The sequence below is a fragment of the Agrilus planipennis genome, unplaced genomic scaffold (genome assembly GCF_000699045.2).
Source record: "Agrilus planipennis isolate EAB-ADULT unplaced genomic scaffold, Apla_2.0 scaffold25, whole genome shotgun sequence".
NCBI lineage: Eukaryota > Metazoa > Arthropoda > Insecta > Coleoptera > Buprestidae > Agrilus > Agrilus planipennis.
The window spans coordinates 1,373,955-1,386,658 of record NW_020439112.1 but is presented as its reverse complement, the minus strand read 5'-3'; the positions used below and the strand labels follow the sequence as shown (position 1 = coordinate 1,386,658).

At 30.0% G+C, this 12,704-nt stretch overlaps 5 protein-coding genes and 2 non-coding genes across 10 annotated transcripts; 2 read left to right on the top strand and 5 right to left on the bottom strand.

Moving 5' to 3' along the window:
- Positions 1–278: 278 nt before the first annotated feature.
- LOC108738326 lies at positions 279–2,292 on the bottom strand. The gene is made up of 2 exons (XM_018471708.2): positions 1,283–2,292; positions 279–904 (listed from the first exon to the last, which is right to left on the bottom strand). Exons 1-2 carry the CDS (start codon positions 2,054–2,056, stop codon positions 458–460), a joined length of 1,221 nt encoding a protein of 406 aa, XP_018327210.1. The 5' UTR covers positions 2,057–2,292; the 3' UTR covers positions 279–457.
- Positions 2,293–3,251: 959 nt separating this feature from the next.
- On the bottom strand, positions 3,252–6,234 carry LOC108739663 (general transcription factor IIH subunit 4). The gene is made up of 9 exons (XM_018473673.2): positions 5,814–6,234; positions 5,655–5,759; positions 5,468–5,599; positions 5,183–5,368; positions 4,947–5,127; positions 4,574–4,657; positions 4,311–4,504; positions 3,826–4,066; positions 3,252–3,494 (listed from the first exon to the last, which is right to left on the bottom strand). Exons 1-9 carry the CDS (start codon positions 5,972–5,974, stop codon positions 3,351–3,353), a joined length of 1,428 nt encoding a protein of 475 aa, XP_018329175.1. The 5' UTR covers positions 5,975–6,234; the 3' UTR covers positions 3,252–3,350.
- A 289-nt stretch (positions 6,235–6,523) lies between these two features.
- On the top strand, positions 6,524–8,454 carry LOC108739674 (E3 ubiquitin-protein ligase TRAIP). Of its 3 annotated transcripts, none has more exons than XM_018473693.2 (7): positions 6,524–6,854; positions 6,905–7,117; positions 7,179–7,439; positions 7,492–7,614; positions 7,669–7,876; positions 7,953–8,078; positions 8,134–8,454. In XM_018473693.2, the coding sequence occupies exons 1-7, from the start codon at positions 6,742–6,744 to the stop codon at positions 8,365–8,367; spliced, it is 1,278 nt and encodes a 425-aa protein (XP_018329195.1). In that variant the 5' UTR covers positions 6,524–6,741; the 3' UTR covers positions 8,368–8,454. The 3 variants fall into 3 exon arrangements, with proteins under 3 accessions (XP_018329195.1, XP_018329186.1, XP_018329202.1); XM_018473684.2 differs by having other exon boundaries at positions 7,669–7,903; XM_018473700.2 differs by lacking the exon at positions 7,953–8,078 and having other exon boundaries at positions 7,669–7,903.
- Positions 8,455–8,764: 310 nt separating this feature from the next.
- Positions 8,765–9,397, bottom strand: LOC108738375 (60S ribosomal protein L29). The gene is made up of 4 exons (XM_018471774.2): positions 9,317–9,397; positions 9,116–9,163; positions 8,991–9,055; positions 8,765–8,927 (listed from the first exon to the last, which is right to left on the bottom strand). Exons 2-4 carry the CDS (start codon positions 9,150–9,152, stop codon positions 8,808–8,810), a joined length of 222 nt encoding a protein of 73 aa, XP_018327276.1. The 5' UTR covers positions 9,153–9,163; positions 9,317–9,397; the 3' UTR covers positions 8,765–8,807.
- Positions 9,398–9,567: 170 nt separating this feature from the next.
- On the top strand, positions 9,568–9,639 carry Trnaq-cug. The gene has a single exon. It is a non-coding gene; the product is annotated as a tRNA-Gln (tRNA).
- A 242-nt stretch (positions 9,640–9,881) lies between these two features.
- Positions 9,882–9,954, bottom strand: Trnaf-gaa. Its single transcript has one exon. It is a non-coding gene; the product is annotated as a tRNA-Phe (tRNA).
- Positions 9,955–10,301: 347 nt separating this feature from the next.
- Positions 10,302–12,135, bottom strand: LOC108738335 (tRNA-dihydrouridine(20a/20b) synthase [NAD(P)+]-like). Of its 2 annotated transcripts, XM_018471719.1 has the most exons (6): positions 11,801–12,135; positions 11,624–11,745; positions 11,496–11,571; positions 11,261–11,440; positions 10,996–11,204; positions 10,302–10,844 (listed from the first exon to the last, which is right to left on the bottom strand). In XM_018471719.1, the coding sequence occupies exons 1-6, from the start codon at positions 11,893–11,895 to the stop codon at positions 10,318–10,320; spliced, it is 1,209 nt and encodes a 402-aa protein (XP_018327221.1). In that variant the 5' UTR covers positions 11,896–12,135; the 3' UTR covers positions 10,302–10,317. The 2 variants fall into 2 exon arrangements, with proteins under 2 accessions (XP_018327221.1, XP_018327229.1); XM_018471727.1 differs by lacking the exon at positions 10,302–10,844 and having other exon boundaries at positions 11,113–11,204; positions 11,325–11,440.
- Positions 12,136–12,704: the final 569 nt, after the last annotated feature.

The following is a 12,704-nucleotide window of genomic DNA, read 5'->3' as shown; positions in this document are numbered from 1 at the left end:
GTCTTAGAAAATAAACAAATTTCTATTTTAGTTAGTTATTTAGTTTAATAGAGAGAGAAACTATAAATTGTATATAATTATTAACAGAAAAAGAAAAAGAACGAGGAATTGTAATACATACATAAGAAGGGTAAAAAAAATGAGCGAAAATGTTATTATTAATTATTTGGGTCGCTATAGCCGGATATGATTTCATGAGAATCAGTCATAATAAACGATATGTTATTTTAAACGGAGTCACTGCAATTACTTCATATTAATCGATTGGTTAATATAGGCGGAGTCATAATAAACGAATTCCATTGTACTTCCGACTTATTATTAATTATATAGTTGATACTTGCTTAACAACAATTAGTAATGATGTATTTAAAAAGAAACTAATAAAAGTTTTTAGATACATTTTAATTATGTAATTACAATATTACCAAGAATACATATATTTAATAAGTACTCATTAAATGTATCCTAATTTATCACAAAGTAACGAAATATCTCTAAGGGCTTTATAATAATCTTCATTCTTTTCAAAAGAAGTATCGAATTGTTTTACAACATCATCAAAATCAGTACAATTGTTTAGATTGGGCAATTTATCAGATTCAACTCTTAATAATCTAATGGCTTGAAGACTTGATAACAATCCTCGTATAGAATACTTTTTCATTTGTTGCTTGAGACCGTCCCACGGGAACAGCTTATTAGGGTCACTACCCAACTTTACGAGAAAGTCGGAAAGAGTTTTGTGGTACAATTCCAAAAATTGATCGTGCTTATCAACGAGTAATTCGTTGGCAATGTTTATGAAAAAGAATGAGGAAACTTCTGATGCGGGAGAAGCCACCGTTGAAAATTGAAAATCCAAAAGGCGCATTTCTGTAGGAGTGTTGGGCTTCAGAGAATTCTGGAAATTTATTTCTTTCGTTAAAGGAGAATTGTTTTTTACCAAGAGTAAATAAATGAGACAAAAAAATTAAAATTAAAGCGAATGAAACGAAACTGTTAATGTATGAAAATTAATATATACACATATAATTTACATGCCTATTTATGCATTTTCACAAGGAAATGTGTAAATTGGTATTCATTTAATGGTTTTCAAGTAAAAGAATTATTCCATCTGTTTACACTTACGGTATGTCTTTAGCATTTGATTATTGTTATCAACATGAAATACATAATCAAATTAATTGATTAACTCAGTAACACCTGCATTTGTCTACTTTTTCAATTACATATGTTTAATTTTTTTGCGGAATGTAGTAATTATTTACTAACTTACCCCATATTTAAACAAAAGATTGTTTAACCAACAATCACCGTGAATAAAAACACAATATTCATTTTCTTGTGTCCCTTCGTCCAGTAGTGTTTCAACACTTCTTTTAACGATTTCTTTCATTTTATTTTGAATTCTTTCATCCTGGCTTAATGATGCTAACAAGTCTGCATTACTACTTTCCATAAATTTCTGTAACAATTCTTTAGGATGCGAATTGGTGAATGTTGTTTTAACTTCTTGTCTCAGTTGTTCAAAAATATCCGATTTTTGATCGCGAAGGGCAAAAGACAGAGCGTGAAACTTGGCGTAAGTTTTTAAAGATAAGATTATGTGGTCGTAATCTAGGCTAGTCGATTTTTTGTACATCAAATAATTTTGTTCCTTCATGTCTTCTAAAATAAGGGTTTCGTCCAAATAATCCGTACACGTATAGTAACATGGGACAGATATAAATGGTTCTGTGATCCCATTTTCCGTTTGAAGCCGGTCAAAAACAGTGAAGATTTTTTCGTAAAAGATCGATTCGGTTTTGAACGCCACATCGATTCTTAGTTGGCTTCGAACACCAGGGTTTGCTGTAGCACTTTTCACTATTAAATTTAATGTTTTGGTTGACCCATTATTATTCACTGCTACCAGATATACTTTTGTAATCATACCTAAATAACCATCCCCACTTAATGCACTGGGTGTTATGTTTATTAACTTTTCCGTTAGTGAAAGTTTATGTAATAGTTTTCTTATATGTTTAATCAACGTTTCTTTCTCAGCCATTGTACTGGTAATTGTAAAATATAAACACTGATGTTGTGGTAAATATGATAACAACCTTTCGTCTGGTAGTGAATAAGAAACAGTAATTAACTAATTATTGTCAGATGTTTTTCTCCTACCAATAACCGTTTTTTCTTTGTTTTAACGCGATGCTTTTTGCTGCTTTGAATATATTCATTCTTCATACTTTTTGAAATTTATATAGAGAATTACAATCTGTTAATGTAGGTAAATATAATATTTTACATATAAATAAAGTAGAGATAACTGATAAGACACAAGTCATAAAACAAAAGTATCAAGCAAATAGCTAGTTTGATGACCTAGTTTGCATGAGATATCAAAAATTTAAACTTTTGAATCAATAATAAAGTGTTCAATTTATAGAAAACTTGGCGATTATGTCGCGGAAAATATAAAAAGCGCTCGTAAATTTTTGATCTGCTATATATAAAGTTTAAGGATTGTGAAAATATATATGGAATATTGTAATAAAGTCAGAAATCAAGTCCGATTTGAAATAATAACTATACAATAATAATGATATTGCAATAAAAATGATAGGAAATACAAAAAGCCCTCCTAAATTTTAGATGTGTTACAATATGATCTATAAAAGTTTAAGAAGTTTAAGGATTATGAAAGAGTATATAGAATATCATTGTAAATTCAGAAATCAAGTCCGATTTAAAATAATAACGATATAACAATAATTATATTGCCATAAAAATGTTAGGAAATATAAAAAAAATGCGCTCATAAATTTTAGATGTGTTACAATATGATCTATAAAACTTTAAGAAGTTTAAGAATTGTGAAAGTGTATATAGTCTCATAGTAAATTCAGAAATCAAGTCCGTTTTGAAATAATAACTATACAACAATAATTATATTGCAATAAAAATGATAGGAAATACATAAAATCGCTCGTAAATTTTCAATCTGTTGCAATATGCTCTAAAAAAATTTAAGAAGTTTAGGGATTGTGAAAGAGTATATAGAGTAAAATCGTGACATTTACCTAATGTACAGCAATATTTTAAGCATAATCGTTGAATGGGCCTCGAATCTTCATTAATTTATAACCTGTTTTCCAAAAAAAATCCAATAAGGCTTTTTATCTGTGAAGATCTCAGTTTATTCAGCTCATTAAATGAAACTATTATCCTTTACAGTAGTAAAAAAAAGACAGATAGAAAAAAATATCGTATCACTTTATTTTATCCATAATTCACATTTATAACGATACAAACGTATTAAATCCAACTAATACTAATCGTAGGAGATTTCACAACTAGTTTCCCTTTGAGTACCTCTTCCAAAACTTTTTAACATCGTCATGACCTGCTTTGCTTACTACCATCGTTCTCTTTTCTTTATTACACCATATCAAGTAGCCGCTTGTTTGAGCATACTCTTTCAAAACGTTGAAATCGGCCTGATAAAAAATATATATATATATAACAAACCAAAAGAACATTAATAACTTTATTGTTAAACAGAATCAAACGAATGACTTAATACAGATTGATATTATTGATGGTAAGAAGATTAAAGATAGGAGTACATGGCTTGCTTAATGTACGGCACGAGCAGTAAGAGCGTCACTAATTAGTTGGTTCGATGGCTCGCTGCGCAATAAGACAGTGCGCAACCGATTTACACGTTTTGTGTTTGACAACCGACTCAATCGTTTTGGAATAAGTTATTGCTCCTATGTTTAATCTTCTTCGTAGAAATTGGAAACAAAAAAGCTGGTGTATATTTACCTGCGACAAAAACTGACTATAAAGTACACCCTCAGAATAAACGAGTCGATTCCTTTCGAGCTCCCATAATTTGATCTGGTCTATTACAGTCAAAGGAAGGGGAGATTTGGTTTCATTAGTCAACATTTGGGTATGAGCATGTTGTGTGAGGTAACCAATTATTTGATCAGCCGTTATACCACCCTTAAGGGCTTGTCTCACTGAGTCTCGTGTTAAAACACCAACTACAACATTCGGAAATCTGAAAAAATAAAAGATTTTCATCAATTTATTTTACAATTGTTACAGTACAAGATGGTAATTTTTCAATGGGATCTATGCACTACAAAAGGCAGGTTTGGCCTCATGACTTGAAAATGGGAAATTTTCTAGTAACATGTAAGTCACTCCTTCTGTTAAAAATTCCATTGTAAAAAAAACACCCTGCACAAATACCATTCTAAATTTTATAAAATAAAAAATAATAAAACGTGATAAAAGCTGACCTGTAAAGTAATTCGGTAAATAGACCTATAAGTGCAACCTGAAGATTGGAGTCTGTGTAAGCATATATCCTATAATTTGTTTCTACAATTATGTACCCTTTTGGAGTGTCCTCTTCCAGGACAATAGCTCCTTTATCTTGAAGGCAGGTGATGTTTAGAGCTAGTCTTGTTGGATAAAACCTACCGGCTTTCCTCTAACAGTTTTAAAATCACCATCAATTAGATATATGTAATATTGATTATTATTAACATCAAATTCTTACTTTTCTTTGGTAAACTAGTCCAAATTCCCTTAGATGTTGCAAAAATATGAGCAAACCAGCGCTCATACCTTCTGTGCTGTAATCCTGAATAATAAGAACACATCAGTGTCTTCTAAAAAATTGCTTCAAACAACCACAGGTAATTGATAAAAACACTTTACATACAAAAAGCCACAACCCAGTAAGCATAAGTTCTTGTGAAAATTTATTTAAAGTCAAATATTTTTCATTTCTTTTATTTTATTTACACAAAAAATATAAAACTTATAGCTGCAGGGGCAAATTGCCCATGCTAATCTGAATACAGCTTTTCAAAAAGGAGATTGAATTTTGATCTTTTGATATGCCAAATATATATATAATAAACACTTACTTTGCCAAGAGTACTGAAGCTCAATTGGAACAAGAAAGTAAGACACTCAACAAGATCTAGTCCTCTTTGCTCCACTGTATCCAAATACTGCAAAATGAAATGCCAGACTTGTGCCTGGCGATCCAATAATAAAAATTGGAATCCCTGTCTAGTTATCACTGGGCTGCCATCTTCTTCATCCCTGTGTTTATTGAAGAATTGAAATTAAGACTGTACATTAAACTAACATAACATACCTTTTCATAAGTCCAGCATGTAGTAAAATTCTAACAGCATCAGCTGAAATGCCTTCTTGCTGTTGTGAGCCAACCATATAGTGCAAAACACATTCCCATCTTTCTGCAGAATAAGCATCTAAAAAAGCAACATCTCGTGCTTTGTTATCTGGGTCTAGAGCTGATGACATTGTCCATGGTTTTCCCCTAAAAAATTAATTTTTACATTTTTCTTTTAAAAATTACAAATAAGAATAATACAGGATAATTTTATACCTGCCATGCTAAATAAGATACAATATTTACCCCCCAAGAAGAGCAATTTTCAAATTTCTTTTGAATGTGGGAGACAAAAGCCATCCTGCTAATCCACCTCTTATGCTTGCTTCCTGCCAAACTGATAATTCACTTAAGACATTACAAACATGTGAATGCTCCCTAAAAATATTCAATATTTATTAAACAAACACTGACTGACTTCAATATCATGTACTTTGCATATTTTTGATGGCCCCATGAAGCAATTACAGCTTGTGGAACAGGTTGTTCCACGAATAATATTCTGATAACATATTGACGGGCTAATTCAGGTAACTCTCTGTAAAAGTTATATTAAAATCGGATAATTAGTATTACATTTTTGTAATTATACCTATACACAGCCAAACAAATAGTAGGGTGGTTGTAAAGCCTTTCAAGTACAGCCGGAGATCGTGTTTTTAAGTAATCGTGTAAATTTTTACATTCTAAATTAGCTGGTTGAAGACGAGCACTATTATTTATATGGTTTGACTTTGTATCATTTTGTGCCATTTATGCAAATATTCGTGAGAATTTAGTTGCAGCACTTTACTTTTTAGGTGTTTCATTTATTTTGAGGTTAGATTTCGAAAAAGTAACAGTAATAGCGTTATTGAGACAAATTCATTTTTAGTAGTCCAATCAAAAATAGTTTTTGAGAATTCTCCTGCCTTAACTTTATTAATTTGAACTATATAATTATATTTTTCATATAAATGTATAATTGACCACTCAACACACCATAACACCTCGGCAAAAATCTAAAAACCTGATTTGATTAGTGTCATCATAAGGTAGTGTCTCTTAGAATCAAGTTTGATCTCGCTATCCTTAATTATCATTAATATAAAAAATTATTAAAAACGTAAAAGCAGCAAATTGTATATTTAGCATCTTAAGTTTGTACAGGTATCTTCATTTACTTACTAAAGAAATTCATTTTATTAAATTTTACTTTTTTTTAAGGAACTTATGTACGCAGTTGATCCACAAACTGAATACATTTTCAAATGTTTGATGTTTCTGTGGTTGATATTGTTGATTTATTCTTATTCTATTTAATTCTATTATAGCGGTTAGTTTTGAATTTTACCGACTTCAATTTTAACGTATGACAACAAATATTTATTACAACTTTTTTAATTTATTTTACTCATGCAACCTGTGTTTTAAATAATTATGTTAATCTTAATATAGCCTTTTTTCCGTGCCATTGTCCGTGAGATTGATTGAATTTAATACTTTGCAAAATCACAATAGGATTAACCTAACAACCTGCCATGGACATTTTATGCTCTATTTGTAATGATTCTCTTGATACCGTCACCGAAACTCATAGTACACCGTGTGGTCACATCTTCCATTATGTTTGTTTGATTCAGTGGATTCGACAGTAAGTTAATTTCTAATTGTCAAAAAAGTACTAATTATCATTTTATTCAGGTCTCGTACATGCCCCCAGTGCAGGCATAAAGCAACTGAGAAGACAATTCACAGAGTTTATTTTAATAAAGCAAATGTATCAGATGTGCAAGATGATATTTCTTTGCAGTCCAAGTATGATAACTTAAATTTCCAACTTAAACTTAAAGAAATGGACTTGAAGTCACTCAAAGAGAAATACACTAAAATTGAAAGTCAGAATATGGGTCTTAAGTGAGTAAAAGGATTGTTATTTTAAGACTGTAGCTTTCATTTTATTTAAATATTTCTACAGAAATGAAGTAAAGACATTGCAATCTGAGTTAGCAACATCTTCTTCTGTGTGTTTTGCTCTTAAGGACCAAATAAGTTATTTTAAAGCAAGATCCAAAGAAAGAGAAAAGTTGGCAGATGAAGTGCAACGATTAAAAGAACAGCTTAAAGATATGGAGCATGTTGAAATTGTATTGTCAGGAACCAAAGATGAGGTTGATAATATGTTGAGGGAAAATAATAACATCCAGTCTCTTCAACTTTTAGTTGCAACTTTAAAAAGGTTTTTAATACATTTTAAAGTATTATTTTAATTCTTAACAAGTTACATTTAGGGAATTGGTTAATGTTGACAAGAAAAAAAAGAAACTGTATTCTTTGTTGAAAGATGCAGAAGGTGTGGCATCTCAATCCAAAAAAGAAGTCTCGGAACTGCACAAGGAGATTCATAAACTTAGGTAATTTACAAAGATTTTTAGATAAAAAAGCTATTATTGTTTAATTTCCTTAAGGCAAGAAGTACAAAATTACAAAGAAAGTGAGACAGAAAGACAATACTTAAAGGAAAAATTGAGAAAGTTGGTGTGCAAAAAGAAAGATGAAGATAGTAATGTATCTATTTCCAATGTAGATGATAACAGAAGTTTGCAAAGAATTATTTATGAAAGTCCTGCACCTGCAAAACAGCACGACATGACAATGTTACAGGATACTAGAAAAGTACAAATGAAAGATTCACCTTCTATTGTAAGTTAATCATTAAGAAAGATGTTATCACTTTATTGTCTCTTTTTAGGATGAGAAAGCAAAAGCAATAAATGATTCAGATTCCCCTTACTTGCCTGTAAAGTCAAACAGTTTAGGTTTTACTAATTTTATAAATACAACAAAAACAAAATCATTAATTTCACTGTCTCAAAAGGTTGGAAGAACAAAGAATTTGATTCTGATTTTAATTTAACTTGAAATTATTTTAGCCCTCAGTATTTGCTTCTCAGTCTGGTCAAATGCAACCTGCAAAAAAGCCTCAGGGTTCATATGATGGCATGGGAGGCTACATAAGAGATGATTTTCTTGCTTCATCCCCGAAGAGAGAGGATAAGGTAATAGTTGGAATGAAAAGACACCACTCAAAATCGGCTGTGTGCTCTAAAAAGAGAAAAGTAGCACCTCTCTCATGCTCAAAAATTGACGATTTCCTTAACAAATGATGTGATATATCAATTTTTTTTAATTTATGTTTTTATTTATACATTTCTAATTTTGTTACCCTATTCAATAAATAAGAATGTACAGAATGACATGCTTATCTTTAAAAGAGATTAATTTAAATTCCTTACCAATAATTATGAGGATATTTTAAAATAATGCACTTCAGTTAATAAATCTATTCATATAAATTGTATTGTAATAGAAAAATATTTCTTTCTAAAGTTCATGTGGTTATTTGCATTTACATATCATTTGTACATTTAGGAAATCAATTTTATGGGCAAATTAAACTATATAGGCAAATGAGAACTAATTTACGATAATTTTCTAATTTACTTTATTTTTTAAAGAACATCTTTCTGTGGTGTTTGTTTTGGATACATAAAAACAGACTGCTAACCCTTAATATTACCTTTATTATCAATAATTAATTTACAGGTCATTTTTTAGTTTTTGCTTCACGTTCTGCTTTCCTTTCAGCTGCTCTCTTTAACTGTTGCTTCGTGTTAAGATTGTGTTTCTTGGAAAACCGTTGGTTCTTCAAGAACTTAGCATCCATCTGTTAAAAAGTATGCTTGTTAATATTTAATAAAATATGCTTAGATTGTTATTTCTATCTTACCCCAAGAGTAGATTCATGCCTGTACCTTTTGGGTTTTTTAATTCCATTGCGGTGAGCTTTTCGGTCTAGAATATTTATATATTATTTATTTATTATTGCATATCTAATGTACTTATTCTACTTACTCTGATTATGATTTGTATGATTTTTTGACTTGGCCATCGTTTATGAAGCTGAAAAAAATTGGTTTTACATAAATATAAGAAATGAATATACGAATATATATGAAGAAAAGGGGACAAATAATCCTTCTAATACTGCATTTTTGACTTAGTATATTTTTATATTAAAGATGAACGCAGTATTTACAGATTATTAGAAATTACCTCTCTTGCCGTTTCCAACTACAACAATTATTGAAGTTGAAGTTTGTAGGTTATATTATCTATGGATTATAATTCATTTTTTTTATCTATGATTTGAAACACATGAAAAATTGTTTGTAGCATAATTAATAAGCGATAATGATTAATTTTTTATAAATATAAAGATCTTAATAACATAATAATAATATATTTAATAGAATATAGAGATATCATTGAATCATTACCTTATTCTATACAAAAGGTGCCAGTACGGTCCCATGGTGTAATGGTTAGCACTCTGGACTCTGAATCCAGCGATCCGAGTTCAAATCTCGGTGGGACCTGGTTTTACTTTATTTTTAAATTATGATTGATTTTTTTTATTAACTTTGTTTTTAGTTAATCCTAAACTATAATTAAAAAATTGTATTTAATTGAGTAGCCGAAAAATGCTCATGTCGGTTTTTATCTCAACTTGAACTAATTTTAGCATTCACAATAATCGTTTAACTAGTTTTATATAAATTAAATACATTCCAATACTATGTTAATGTAGTTAACAATATTGCATATACAAAAAATGTGATGCCGAAACCCGGGATTGAACCGGGGACCTTTAGATCTTCAGTCTAACGCTCTCCCAACTGAGCTATTTCGGCTGGTTGGCGATCTTGTGTTTTATGATGTGGCAATAGTGGGCTCAATTTTTAAAAGAAAAAAAACTATTTTTTTAAAATGTATAATATTTATTATGTAAAGTAATTGCAAAATGAATTGTATATAATTTAATCGATTTATTGTATATGATGCTTTTGGAGGAAACATTGGTATTTGTGTCGTATAAGGAAAAAATAAGGGGCAAATTAAAAACATTTATTTGACGATTTCTAAAAGTATGCGACGTTTTCTGAAACGTAGTAGAAAAATTCAATTCTTTTATTTATTTGTACAATGTACTAAACTTATTTTTTAATTTCTGTAGGGCTTAAATTAGAATGAAACCAAAAACAATTGAAAAAAATTTATTTGGTTGTTTCAGAAAATATGTTTAAGATATTTTCTTCCTCGTCATATACATCACTGAAAGTGCACTTTTCACTGAAAAACTTTCCTTCATTTTGGTGATTATAATAATTTATTTCAGTACAATTATTTAGGAAATTATAGTAATTAATATCTAAAACACAACTATTCATAAACGTTTCCTCATCAAAAAGTTTGCATGTTAATCCTAAGTTTTCTTTTAAGAAGTGTAACACAGTTGAAAATGTTTGCAAACCATTAAAAATTCGTCTTTTAAATCGAGGCAAAATTTTTTCTAGCATAAACACTAAATGATGGTGAAAACACTGAAAAGTCAAGTTAAGTGGTCTTTCAGGAATCACAGGATTTTGAATCTGTTTAGACTGTCGTAAGATGTTGTACTTTTCCAATGTTAAAGTTGAATTGTAACAAATGTCTATCCAACTTTGTACACATGCAATTGTAGTTGTATTTGAACCACTAAAAAGTGTTGGATTTGTTAGAATACCATTTCCCACCATAACACCTACAAAATCACATAATATACAAAAAAAGAATACATTCAAAAGAAGAACAACAGAATATACCAATACAAAAATTATTAAACCAAGAAGGTCTTTGAAATTCTTATTTTTTAAGGATTGCTATGGACATAGACATTTAATAGCAAATTGTACCTTTACAACCAGTTTTTTCATGCATCTCTTTACATCCGTCCAAGTCTAAAACTCCTCCATTACTTATCAATGGACAGTTGATACTTTCTCTTACAGTTTTAATTGCATTAATATTTGCTTCACCTTTCTGTTGCAATTTTGTTCGACCATGTAAAGTAATAAAACTGACACCACACATCTCCAGTTGTTTGCAGATTGTTACAGTTTCTCTACAATAAATTTTACCAAATTAATTTGCACATTAAGAGCATACTGTGTGTATTACTTTAAATCATTTAGCAATCTCATTTTAACACTGATAGTGAATGGTTTAGTAACTTGGTTCTTACATTCTCTGACAATGTTATATATATTCTGAGGATCTTCAAGTAAAGCACATCCCACACCTAATTGCTTTGCCCATCGTTGTGGACAACCACAGTTTAAGTCTACACCATCACAATATCTAGAAATATTGAATTGTTTATAAGTAATGAAATTGTAACAACAAATAAACATACGGTGCAACCAAATTTGCTGCTTCAACAAAATCTGCAGCATTATTAGCTGCAAACTGCACAACCACTGGGGAATCATCTGCAAAAACATTTTCAAAATTGTTGGTTTACTTCATAATATAGGAACATACTTCTGTTTGTTGAAAACTCATTTTGTCTAGCCTTTTCACTTTTACAAAAAGAGTCTGCCATTATCATCGGGGAGAAGCACAGATCGCAGTTATATTGTCTTACTAAACTTCTAAACTGAATCCTATAAAAGATATTTGTTATAAGATTGAATTAAGAGTCACAGCATTCCTACTTACTTGCTATACCGCACCATTGGTGCACAAACGGTTACAAAACCTTCCGAGTTGTTGAAAAGACTTAATACGTCGTTAACATTTCTGTTGTATATCATTTTTTTAAATTTTCTCTTAACTACATTGTATACAATTCAAAGCAGTTACAAATTGGAGGTTAGCATTTTAGATATGGTAAAGAATAGTCGGATATTGGTTCTTTGTGTACTATTGTGCACCACCATGTATTATATATACCAAAAAACGCGCGTATTTTTATAACATTTTCCCTATTTGTTATAAATTTTTGTTTATTCTTTATTCAATACATTTATTAGTTATAAATCATAGGTTATAAATAGTAGCATAGATAATATAGTAGTGACAGCTTATCTATGATAATTAATTGTGTTCTGGTTTAATCCGAAAAGTACAGATGCCACCACCGGTGACAAATAAGTGCCATTAGTTGGTAATAATCACAGATATTTTTTGTTCTTTTTATAATGTTTCTAAAACTGATTGTGAGTTCGTTTCACAAACGATAGTTTATTGTAAAAATTGGTCGTGCGGCAAGAACATAAATGTTCGAAGAAAGGACTTATAAGTTTAGTGTGGGCTGTAAATATGGTTTGGTGGACTAAAAAAGGTAAAAAACTTTACATACCCTAGTAATTTGTATGCTGTAGAATGTAAACTATAATACTGCTGTTTATTTCGATGATCATTTTATTAACGAGAAGATGCAAGCAAAATGGCGGATGTAGAATGGTTATTATTATTGATAGCGAATTATATTAAACCATCTTCACGAAATATATTGAATATACATATTTAAATTGCGTAAAGGCATATGCAGTGTGCTTTTTGAAATAAATTAACAAATTGCAGAGAATTTATCAAAGCAGTCAATAGGATTCATTATTCC

Excerpts from the sequence above, each read along its gene's own strand:
- LOC108739674 (XM_018473684.2), top strand. The coding sequence starts at position 6,742 with ATGGACATTTTATGCTCTATTTGTAATGATTCTCTTGATACCGTCACC. Across the intron at positions 7,440-7,491 it reads TTAGTTGCAACTTTAAAAAG|GGAATTGGTTAATGTTGACA; the intron begins GTTTTTAATACA and ends AGTTACATTTAG. Across the intron at positions 7,904-7,952 it reads TGAAAGATTCACCTTCTATT|GATGAGAAAGCAAAAGCAAT; the intron begins GTAAGTTAATCA and ends GTCTCTTTTTAG.
- LOC108738335 (XM_018471719.1), bottom strand. The coding sequence starts at position 11,895 with ATGATATACAACAGAAATGTTAACGACGTATTAAGTCTTTTCAACAAC. Across the intron at positions 11,205-11,260 it reads AGATTGCTAAATGATTTAAA|AGAAACTGTAACAATCTGCA; the intron begins GTAATACACACA and ends AATTTATTGTAG. Across the intron at positions 10,845-10,995 it reads TGAAAAAACTGGTTGTAAAG|GTGTTATGGTGGGAAATGGT; the intron begins GTACAATTTGCT and ends GTGATTTTGTAG.
- LOC108739663 (XM_018473673.2), bottom strand. The coding sequence starts at position 5,974 with ATGGCACAAAATGATACAAAGTCAAACCATATAAATAATAGTGCTCGT. Across the intron at positions 5,128-5,182 it reads CATGCTGGACTTATGAAAAG|GGATGAAGAAGATGGCAGCC; the intron begins GTATGTTATGTT and ends CAATAAACACAG. Across the intron at positions 4,505-4,573 it reads GACTAGTTTACCAAAGAAAA|AGGAAAGCCGGTAGGTTTTA; the intron begins GTAAGAATTTGA and ends TAAAACTGTTAG.
- LOC108738375 (XM_018471774.2), bottom strand. The coding sequence starts at position 9,152 with ATGGCCAAGTCAAAAAATCATACAAATCATAATCAGA. Across the intron at positions 9,056-9,115 it reads TCATACAAATCATAATCAGA|ACCGAAAAGCTCACCGCAAT; the intron begins GTAAGTAGAATA and ends TAAATATTCTAG. Across the intron at positions 8,928-8,990 it reads GGCATGAATCTACTCTTGGG|ATGGATGCTAAGTTCTTGAA; the intron begins GTAAGATAGAAA and ends ACTTTTTAACAG.
- LOC108738326 (XM_018471708.2), bottom strand. The coding sequence starts at position 2,056 with ATGGCTGAGAAAGAAACGTTGATTAAACATATAAGAAAACTATTACAT. Across the intron at positions 905-1,282 it reads ATCTTTTGTTTAAATATGGG|AATTCTCTGAAGCCCAACAC; the intron begins GTAAGTTAGTAA and ends ATAAATTTCCAG.